Source organism: Camellia sinensis, chromosome 2 (genome assembly GCF_055761805.1).
Source record: "Camellia sinensis isolate YWXY chromosome 2, ASM5576180v1, whole genome shotgun sequence".
NCBI classification, from domain to species: domain Eukaryota; kingdom Viridiplantae; phylum Streptophyta; class Magnoliopsida; order Ericales; family Theaceae; genus Camellia; species Camellia sinensis.
Window position 1 is genome coordinate 191,861,985 of NC_138962.1, and position 11,695 is coordinate 191,873,679.

The 11,695-nt window shown below is 37.8% G+C and overlaps 1 protein-coding gene and 2 pseudogenes across 1 annotated transcript; 1 reads left to right on the top strand and 2 right to left on the bottom strand.

Annotated features, from left to right (window-relative positions):
- Positions 1 to 327: 327 nt before the first annotated feature.
- On the bottom strand, positions 328 to 777 carry LOC114311726 (non-specific lipid-transfer protein A-like). The gene is made up of 2 exons (XM_028257894.2): positions 440 to 777; positions 328 to 337 (listed from the first exon to the last, which is right to left on the bottom strand). The coding sequence occupies exons 1-2, from the start codon at positions 775 to 777 to the stop codon at positions 328 to 330; spliced, it is 348 nt and encodes a 115-aa protein (XP_028113695.2).
- Positions 778 to 7,056: 6,279 nt separating this feature from the next.
- LOC114310555 (non-specific lipid-transfer protein 1 pseudogene) lies at positions 7,057 to 7,542 on the top strand (annotated as a pseudogene).
- Positions 7,543 to 9,603: 2,061 nt separating this feature from the next.
- LOC114310556 (non-specific lipid-transfer protein 1-like) lies at positions 9,604 to 10,610 on the bottom strand (annotated as a pseudogene).
- Positions 10,611 to 11,695: the final 1,085 nt, after the last annotated feature.

Genomic DNA, 11,695 nt, shown 5'->3' on the forward strand with positions numbered 1-11,695 from the left:
TAGATGTGTATAGATATTTGTTTTGTTTCTAAATTGTCAGAAAATGTCCCTAATTGTGTGGGGAGTACTTGTCCCAAACCTTTTTTTTTTACAAACTGACATGGTGCGTAGTAACAAAGTCTTGGAATTTGAAATGGGACCAACTGAAATTAAATGATACGAACAACTATGATCTGCCAAGAGAATTAAAAGAGAAAGATGGTGATGGTAAACAATCTTCTTATTAGATACATCAAATTTGTAGCTCAAGAAGCTTACATAAACCTTGACAAGAAGCTTAAGTATTACAAAGATTCTCACTCTTAATGGCGTATGATCTCCTCCACCTTAATTGATACTGTCAAAAAACAAAACCAAGAAAAAAAATAAAAACAGATTTCTATCAAATAATGTTAATAAAGAACACTTCAACCATATATGCAAGTAAGAAAAAACATACATGTCACAATTGGTGGTCCAGGAGACTGGGATATCCATTTGAACACCGCACTTGGCAGCAAGAGATTGAGCTGCATCATCTTTCAAGTTTGAGTAGCTATTGGCAGCTTGCTTTATGCAGTTGCACGCTGCTCGCTTGTCAGCTGTGGTTGAGGCCATCCCTTTGATGTTTTTGACCCCACCACAGCATGTAGGTGCTGGACTTCCACTTCCTCCAATCAGGTAAGGCACGCACAGGGCCAAATAACCGTCAACCTGGCCACAAGAGATGGCCCGGCTTGGCTCTACCATGAGCTGGATCATGGCTAGCACAACCGTCGCTATGACTACTCCCTTCATCTTTCCTTGTATAGGACACTTGAAAACAAATACTGAGTTCACAGTTTGGGCTTTTAATTGTATTTGTTTGATAGAAGGTAAGGTTAGATAGGGTATATATAGGACTTGGGTGATCATGTAAAACATACAAGTGGACGAAGGCTTAACTATTATCTATTATATTGTTTTAGCTTTTTCTCTGCTTTTATATGGTCGCTTTTATTGTTCTTAGCAAGAAGGGATGTGCATTTCAACCACTTTTTGGTGTTTCTTCTTTTGACAGTTTTTGCTGTTCATTCAGTTGCTTGGTGTGTCATGTCCACCATTCCTTTTTCGTTGATCATCGCTTTAGTGGCACAACTAAATCTTACCTTATCCACTTTGCTTTCAGAAATTCACCGCGTCTCAAATTCATAACAATAACTAAAAGAGCAGAAAATAAAAGTATGATTCATACTGGTATTCCTCTCTATGAGCTACTGTTGATTAGTACATCAAATATATAATAATTCAGCCATAATCATAATATTACCAACTGTTGATTAGTACATCAAAAATCTTGTTAACATATGTGGATGGTGTTGGAAGTTTAAGACTCAATCCTTCAAATTTATTTTGCGGGATTATTTACTTTATTTGATTTATTTAAACACAACTTCTCAGTATAAAGAGTGCACCAACAGATAGGAGTGGGCAGTGGAATTTATTGATTATTTCTTAGAAAGGAGTCTATGCCTAATTAGTATTAGGCTATGTTTGGAGGAAGGTATCAGAGTTTCTTGATAAATCAATATTGAGAACAATTTGTGAAACTGAAATCAAAACTTTCACCTCATATAGCTAAGTGATCATAATCCACCAAAGAGCTAAGTTTTTTTGGAAACTTACTGAAAATTTTCAGCATTACTTGACCATTGAAACATTGTTTGAGTACATCTCCAATAATGGATGTTGGAGGTGGTCACTTGAATAGTATGGCCTCATGATGCAGTGTGCTTGGACATGCAATTCTTATAACAAATATGGATAGGCACTCGAGAAAATATGAATCAAGCAGCACATGTTGAGAATTGCGTGAAATTTTGTGGAGTAATGGGAAATGTCACGCAGATCAGGATCCATCACTTTGCCATGGGTCCAGGTGGAGTTTGGGCTGATTCATTTCTTTTATGGCATCAATTTCACGATTTTGCCATTTTTCGAAAGATTTGTCTTGTTGATTACTCTTTCTATAGAAGTTAGAATCCGATTCTATCAATTCTTCTTTTCACATAGAAGTTTAATTAGTAGTTTCCCTATTCCGTTTCAATATTTTCATTTTTGGTAATTTTCGGGGTGCTATTTTTGTCGTATTACTTAAGGACTTGCCTATTTTGGTTGTTTCTTAGTCAGGTTGAGTTCGCTTTTCATTATAAACATTGGTTGTAAGCCATAGAGTAAGCAATTTTGATGATTAATATAATTTGAGTTTATACTCTTTCTTCCAACCTTGGGTATTCTTCTGAGAATTAACCATTGTCAAGTCTTTAATCCCGGTATTCTCTGTGAATTAACGGGTTTAGAGAAAGATCTACCTTCCGGTATTTCCTCATGAATCAACAGACTCTAAGATCATTGCCCTGCTTCTTTTATTACACGTTTCCACTACATCACCTACCCTTAGTTGACATGCCCAAGGTCCAAGTTTGAAGGGAGGTTTACTAAGATAACGATACTATTTATAATAAAAAGCTAGCTAAGATGGACACATAAATCAAATGAAAAGAAAGAATTGGGAAGAAAAAAGAGAAAGAGACTAATGAAATTTTCTTTACCACATTGCTTCTCTGTTTCTCCTATTCTTATCACTTAACCATTGTATTGCAAAAGAGAAAGAAAAGAGAAAATGAAATTAATAAAGCAGGAATTGTTATAAACTAGTGTGGAGAGTAATTTTGTTCCACCTGTCTATCTTTCTCACACATATACAAAGAAACATTTACAAAACAAATAAAAACCTTTAGGATTTAATCTAGCTAGCGGATTGGGTGTAAAATGTGGTAGGGACTTTGTTGCGTCTTTTCAATTTTCTGTTTTTCCACAGCTTTTAGGTTTGTACTATCTGTCTAATATTGTGTTTGGATCATAGATTTGTAGAGTGAAAAGTGTATTACGTATAAGCTAACCTTTTTTTTTTTTCTCACTTTTTCATTCCCATTTTTTTTCTCTCCACAAATCCCTGTACAAATTCAAGATCCAAACATAGCCTAAATCTAGAAACCATTAGCACTCCACTGCTGAAATCCTTAATTTATTTTTTTATTTTTTTTTAAATATCACTCTCACTAAAGTGGTTTTGCATCCATCTAAATTTGAACGGAATTTAGTTCACCTCTACCAATATTGTCTCAATACTGGTGCACTGAAATATTAATAATATTGTAGTCCTGAGGAGAGTGTTCTTTTCACCATTAGTTCAACTATAAAGTTAAACCAGAGAATTAGAAGAGAAAGATGATGATGGTAATCAGTCTTCTTATTAGATATATCAAATCAAGAAGATTACATAAACCATGGCAAGAAGCTGGTAAAGCTTAATCACTCTCAATGGAATCATTATTTAACAACATCATGAAATTAGGCATAATAGACCAGCCATTGTTGCCCAAAACTCCTTTGCTTTATTTCTGGTTCAATCCCTTCCACCTAAGTTGATGCTGTCATGAAAAGAAGACAAATTTCTATTAAATATGGATAGCATTAAAAAGTAAACAACAATGTTTAAAAAAAAATAATTTTGCCGGCATTTATGCAAGTAAGAAAAAACTGACATGTCACAATTGGTGGTCCAGGAGACTGGAATATCCATTTGAACACCGCACTTGGCAGCGAGAGATTGGGCTGCATCATCTTTCAAGTTCGAGTAGTGATTGGCAGCCTGCTTAACGCAGTTGCACGGCGCTCTCTTGTTGGCTGTGGTTGAGGCCATCCCTTTGATGTTTTTGACCTCATCACAGCATGTAGGTGCTGGACTTCCACTTCCTCCAATGAGGTAGGGGGCACATGGAACCAAATAACCGTCAACCTGCCCGCAAGAGATGGCCTGGCCTGGCTGCACCATGAGCTGAATCACGGCTAGCACAGCCATTACCATGACTACTCCCTTCATCTTTCCTTGTACACGGTACTTTGGAAAAACAAATATTGAGTTGAGAGTTTGGGCAATTAATTGTATTCTTGTATGTGCTTGATAGAAAGGAAGGTTAAATAGGGTATATATAGGATTTGGTGATCATGTAAAACAGATAAGGGAATGAAGGCCTATTATCTGTTACATTGTTTTGGCTTTTTCTCTGCTTTCATGTGTCATCTGTAATGGCTAGCTCCTCATCCACTTTGCTTTTAGATTTTCACGTCCCAAATTCAGAACAATAACTAAATCAGCAAAAAAACAAAAAGTATTATACATACCTACATTCTTCTGTTTGACATTTCACTTCTTGTTTTTTATTATGAGGAAACTCCTCAAGGAGTAAACCCCAGATACCCATAGTCACCCACAAACCATGTATATCAATTAAGACCAAACATAACACCAAAATGAGTGGAACCCATGATGTTCGAGTTTACGGTTCATCCCAAGACAATCCTTCCATACCATTGGGCTACTTGTGCGGGTTATTTGACATTTTACTTACTGTTGATTGGTACATCAAATGTATGAAAATTCAGCTACTATAAAATTTAATTTTCGTGGACCCTTAAAACACCATAATCATAATGTTTCTTGCAAGAGATTGTTGTTCACAAGTTAGGTGATAATAAATTTACATATAATCGAGATGATTTCTTATGAAGTCCCAAAGCTAAATGGATATACATACCGGAGGTAGTAACCTGAGCTGAATTTTTTTTCCCTTCTTCTTTCTTGGAACTCAATCAAAGTTTAAAAGAAAACAAACAAAATTGATTGTCATTTGGAGGTTCTCATAGCCTTGTCGATCTAGGGCTATCCCTGAAATAAGATTTAAGCATAAATCAGGAACATGCTTGACATCTTTCAACACCATCGTGCACCCAACTTTGGTTTGGATGCAAACATCACCGATTCCCACAATCTTCGAAAAATTGGAGTTACCCATCTTTACTGTACCAAAATCTCCAGCTTAGTACGTACTGAAAAACTCCTTTTGGGGTGTGGCGTGGTAGGAATCTGCTATATCTACCACCCACTCGGTTTTGTTGTCTGACGTATGGAAACATTCTTCTTCTCCAACAGAGAATAATGCAATATTCTTTGAGACAGTAACTGCAGTGTTTCCATCTTCGGTCTTTGGCTGTCTATTGCCTTATTTTTGTTCTTCCTTCAAGGCATAGCAATATTTCTTTATGTGACCCTCCTGGCCACAATGGTAACACGTGAACCTTGGGCGGCTCGTACCTTCTCTGGACTTCCTTCTGTCTTGAGATCTTCCTCTGCTGCGTCCTCTGCTTTTGCTTCTTCCCTTACCTCTGCCTTTACCTTTATTTTTTGTGATAAGGGCATGGGACTGATCTCCATCCATGCCTTTCTTTCTTGCCTCTTTACTAAATAAAGCATCAGTGACTATGTTCGTGGTCAGTCTTCCTTAAGGTGTAGAGTTGTTGCGGGACACCACCAACGTCTCCCAACTATCTGGCAAGGAGCTGAGCAGTAATAGGGCCTGCATCTCATCATCCAGCTCCATTTTGACAATTGCTAGTTGCTTCACCATATTTTGGAACTCACTAGTGTGTTCTACAACAGAGATGTTGCCATTTAGCTTCAAATTTCCAAGCCTTCTCATTAGGAGGGCTTTATTCCGAGCAGTGTTCGACTGGTACATGCCTTCGAATTTTGTCCAAAGAGCATAGGCATCAGTCTCTTGGGCGACATGGTATAAGACACTATGATCGATCCATTGTCTGATCTGACCAATGGTCTTTCGGTTCTTTCGCTTCCAGTCTTCATCTTTTTCCGCAATTGGTTTAACTCCATTAAGCTTAATGGGGTCAAACAAATCTCCACAGTACAGGATATCCTCCATTTTGGGCTTCCAAATTGCATAGTTGGAAGCATTCAGCTTGATCATGGATCCCAAAGTCGACGTTGATTTCTTCATCAATAATTGTCTCTACAGAAAATGATCTTTGTCTGAAAAATCAGACTTCGTCGTTGAGTCCGGATTGGTCAAATTACCTGGAAAAACACTTTGTGTTGCCAAAATAAAAAATTATAAAATTTTGAAATCTAATTTGTAAAATCTGACCGTACAGATGTGTCCAGAATATTCCAAATAGTTGGAAAGCACAATTGGATCGTCAAAAACATACTTCAAATGGCTTAGATCTAGCCAAAATAGTTTAATGGTTCAGATCGATAGAATCTGGAGCGGCTAAGAAGCATCGGATAATTTCTTAGGTTCGGCTAGTGTCAAGATGACATCAGCGGCTGGCGGCATAGCTCGGTCAACACGGTTTGGCTCGGTCAACACGGGTCAGCGTGGGTCAACACGGATCGGCGCAGGTCGGATGACATCGGTACCCGGTGGCAAGACGTCACCGACCAGCGAGGGGATGACATCAGCGAATGGCAAAACGAAAAAGACGTGTGTTGCACGTCACTGCGCATGGTCACAGCGTCAAATGGCGCATGACGGCGCGTGGAGGCTCCTCTGACGTCCTTTTTCGACGCGGTTTTTTTTTGTGTGCTCGTCTCGTCAAGTGCTTCAACCTGATGTGATCAAAAGTGGATTTTGACCACTGAAATCTGGGCAATTCTAAAAAACACACTCTGTTTTTCCAAAAAACACACAACCAGGTTCTGATATCACTTTGTTAAGATTAAAGACACCCAGAAAATGATCAACAAGCAATCACACACACAAATGAGACACAAATATTTACGTGGTTCGGCCCAATGCCTACGTCCACAGGAGAAAGAGAGAAAGCTTCACTATGAACAAAAACAAATACAAAATAGAGAATGAGTCTCACTCTCTCAACTCAACTCACAGATCATACACTTTTCACAACTCACTCTTTTCTTCACACTTGATCTTTCTATCAACTTAGCTCACATCTCTCCCTATTTATACACAAACGGGAGAGCTTGCCTCCCAACAACCAACCACCAAAAAATAAATGGTTAGCCATCAATATAACCACCCTATAAGGGGATAGCTCGGCTGAATGTCTCTAAAATCTCTAGCCCAAAAACTGCGCCTGCTACATTTGGCTACCATGGCCTACTTCACAAGGTGTGGACACTCGGCATCTTTCAAGTGTCCTCTTTAAGGAGAAATGAAGGGAGTAGTCATAGCCATGGTTGTTCTAGCCATGATTCAGCTCATGGTGGAGCCAGGCTGGGCCATCTCTTGTGGGCAGGTTGATGGTTATTTGGCCCCGTGCGTGCCCTACCTCATTGGAGGAAGTGGAAGTCTTGCACCTACATGCTGTGATGGGGTCAAAAACATCAAAGGGATGGCCTCAACCACAACTGACAAGCGAGCAGCATGCAACTACGTAAAGCAGGTTGCCAATCGCTACTCGAACTTGAAAGATGATGCAACCCAATCTCTTGCTGCCAAGTGCCGTGTTCAAATGGATATCCCAATCTCCAGGACCACCAATTGTGACATGTAAGTTTTTTCTTACTTGCATACATGCCTGAAATGTTTTTTTCTTTTTTTTTTTTTACTTTTTCTTTGTTTCCAACATTATTTTCGACCTTTAATGTAAACTATTCTTAATAGAAATTTGTTTTTGTGTTTTGGCAGCATCAACTAAGGTGGAGTGGATCAAGACCGAAACAAAACAAGGGAATTTTGGTGTTGTCAAATAATGATTTCATTAATGCTGTGTTTGGTTGGGGGATTTGGAGAGGGATTTGGAAAGAGAAAGGGAAAAGATGTGTGAAACTAGGTAAAATATAGGCATGTTTTATTCACATTTCACCTACCTTTTCCATTTCTCTCCCCAAATTCCCCAACCAAACACAGCATAAGAGAATCTTTGTAGTCTTGTAATACTAAAGCTTTACCAAGCTTTTTGTCACGGTTTATGCAAGTTTCTCCGGCTTAATATTTCATATATCTGATAATAAGATTGGTTACCATCACCGCATCTCTCTTATTCATCTCTCTCTCTCTCTCACATAACTAAAAGTGCCATAAATATTCATAGCTTTTTTTAAAAAAAAAAAATTTTAAACACAAACACAATGGGTTTGCAATCAGTGATGCACAAATCCATGCTTCCATTTAAAGCATGGTTCTTAGCATGCCGTTTTTTCTGCTTCACAAATTCACAAATTTTGTTTTCCTTCCAATTCAATCAAATGATTGATTATCCCCAAAACTGAAGAATATATCTGGTCTTCACTTTCAGAAGCAAATTTTGGGGAAATAAAAAAATCCAACTAAAAAAAATCCCGAGCACTTAAAATGTAGACCCTCTTGAAGTAATATAGAAGGTCTAAATTCCAACTCCAATTACTGGTCAATTCATAAAAATTTGCAGCACTACCCAAAAAGATTTGAAGTGTTGCCTTAGTGTAGTTCTTGCTGCCAATTTGCTAGAGTTTCAGTACTAGACTTGTTTGGTGGAAAATTTTCAAAAAGCAACCCATTTTTTTAATTCGAAAATAATTTCATATAAAATAAAAAGTACATCGAAAGTCCAAACGATGGGCATTTCCCAACTTTTCATTGTTTTTGTTTATGAAAACTTCGAGAAGAAAAATACTACCAAACTGGCTTAATTTTCTATATATTCCTGTTTAAACCTCAACATTGTCTACCCAAACAGAATTAACAGAAATGGAGGAAAATTATTGGATGTCACATACAAATGGAGCCATGGCAAATTGAATTTCACCTTAGACTTTTAGCTTTTACAATCATGCTCTTGTCATGCTCTTTTTTGATATTTTTTGAAAGGTGAATTCATGCTAAAATTTATGAATTTTGTATTGTATACATGCTACAAATCTTTTAAAATTTATGCTGGAAGTATACCCACAATACTAGAGAAATCATGTTTTGCGTCGTAGTATTTGTGATCGCAAATTTAGCGTCGCAAAAAAGTGGGTTTTTTCCTTCGATCTCTAATAATGTCATTTTGTGATGGCATAATCTCGTTGCAAATAATGGGTCGCAAAATCCATTATTTTATTGTTGCAAATAATCCCATGAGTATGTGTGTATTATCTTATTCATTCCAATTATTTTCTTCTATTTTTTCCTACAGTTTCACATATCTTTATGTTTATTTTTGGCTCTTAATGTGAGATTGAAGGCAATAGGAGCCATATAGTACCACCAGACCAAGACATCCATGAAATCAATATAGATTTTATCATTTTCATTTTGATCAAAAATTTGGTTATTGGATGAATTTTAAACTAGCTCCCTCTTCAAATATACTGATCTTGAAAAAGCATAAGTATCTTCGTACACCATAATCTTTGTAATTATATGCTGAAAGAGTATAAAATCAAATGTAAAGTAAAAAAGAAAAAAAATTTGAAATTGATGAAGCCGAAATCGTTATACGAATGTGGAAAGTTTGGCATAGATCCTTCAATGTTCTGAGAGCCGAGAATGCTGAGAGTAAAAATAAATCGGAGAAATAAAAAAGAAAGACATGATGTTAAAAGAAAATCTTATTATCAGAAATATCAAAAATTTAGCTCAATAAGCTTGAATAAACCATGATAAGAAGCTTGACAAAGCTTTACAAAGCTTTAGTATTACAGACATTTATTTGACAACATCATGTAATTAGGCGTTATCAGCTAGCTGTTGGTGGAAACTCCCTTGCTTTATTTCTAGCATGATCCCCTCCACCTTAGTTGACACTGTCAGAAGACGAAAATAAATTTATATTAAGATGTTTACATCAAATGTGAAAAAAAGATATATTATGGCGGAAAACATTACAGGCATGTATGTAAGTAAGAAAAAAAACTTACATGTCACAGTTGGTGGTCCGGGAGACTGGGATATCCATTTGAACACCGCACTTGGCAGCGGGAGATTAGGCTGCATCATCTTTCAAGTTTGAGTAGAGATTGGCCGCCTGCTTAACGCAGTTGCACGTTGCTTGCTTGTCAGTTGTGGTTGAGGCCATCCCTTTTGTGGGGATATATTATCTGAAGTACCAACACGTGGCTAAGGTGACGCCGACGTGTCAGCCGAGGTGCCACGTGTCTATGTCATGACGCCTAGGTTATCTCAGCAAGGCCGAGGTTATCTCCGAAGATATCGGAATCCGAGATAAGCGGATAAGGGACAAGAGTCTTAGAATGATGAAGGACTTTAGCATGGATAAGGATAACACTCTTAGAGAGTTTATCTTTATCTCTTAGAGAGTCCAGGATAAGCACTGAGCAAGAGTCCATTGAAGCTAGGCTTCTAGTGGGACAAGGATTGAGTTAACTATAAAAGAGAGGTACCCCATGGGTCTAAGGTATGCAATTTATATTCTGAACAGTGAGATTAGCACTATTGATTATCTTTGAGAGATATTGAGTACTGACTTGATTGTCGGAGTGCCCCGGGTGGACGAGCCATCGCCGGAATCTTCTCTTTCTGTTGCAGGTCAGCCAGGTGTCGTCTATTCTGCCAGTGCTCTCCAACTGAATACTAAGTTGGGCAGTGTGGTCAGAAAATCACCCACACACCTTTGATGCTTTTGATCCCATCACAACATGTAGGTGCTGGACTTCCACTTCCTCCAATGAGGTAGGGTACGCACGGGGCCAAATAACCATCAACCTGGCCGCAAGAGATGGCCTGTCCTGGCTCCACCATAATCATGGCTAACACGACCACGGTTATGACTACTCCCTTCATTTCTCCTAATATAGGACATGTGAAATTTTTCTTGATGTCTGAGTTTGGCCCTACAATTTTATCTTGTGAGCTTCCTTCTGGTTTGCTATTAGGGAAGATCAGATGAAGTATATATAGCAGTTTGGGGGGTCATATACAATGGATAAATGGATTAGGCATAATAACTACATCTGTTACAACGTTTTGGCTTCTTGTTAGCTTTTATATGTCAGATAGCTATTTATCTGATATATAGATAAAAGGATGAGCACTTGATATCCTTCTGTTCTCTTGACGGTTACTGCTATAGTCATTTACCGGCTTGGTGACGCATCAACAAGGTAATTTGAATTCATAGAGGCATAACTTAATGCAACCCTATCTTCTTTGGTTTCAGAAAACCACCACATTTGAATTCATGGCAATAACAAACAGATGATAAAACCGAATGAAGGCATGCACATTAATTCTGGTAGATCAAGAAATCAATCATATGAAGATTTAAGCAGTGATGCGGTGCTTGTAAGCTCTAATCAGAGGACCAAGTACTCGAAATTTGTAGCACTGCCTTAACAACCAAAGGGTAGCTAGAGAGTGAAGCCAGAAACAGTGATATGATAAACTTCATGCAAGATTTAAAACACTGGTTTTCTTGGGCAAACTAGTACAAAGGAGATCTAATGCACCTCACTGTCTCAGATGAATCTTGACTTGAAACCCTCTGTTTCAGTTAATCAAGGTTGGGTTCTATCGCTTATATTACATGGATAAATTTATATAAAAATTGAAGTCAATGGATGGAAGATCACGTGTAGGATCAACTAGAGTAGGCCACTGGTCATGGCCTAAAACATATTTTACTATATCACAAAGGTGTTAGGAATCTGTAACACCTAACCAGGATCGATCAAATGAGAAGCAGAGAAACAAACAATCCCATACACAAAGAACACAAGGTTTGGGTCCCAAAAACTAGGGCTACATCCATGGCTGCTATGGTTTTCATTATGATCAGAAAGGTTACCAAAGATTACAAGAGATATGTGCCTCCCATCAACTATAAACACAGAAAATTACTCCAAAATTTGGGTCGCAAGTTGGATCTG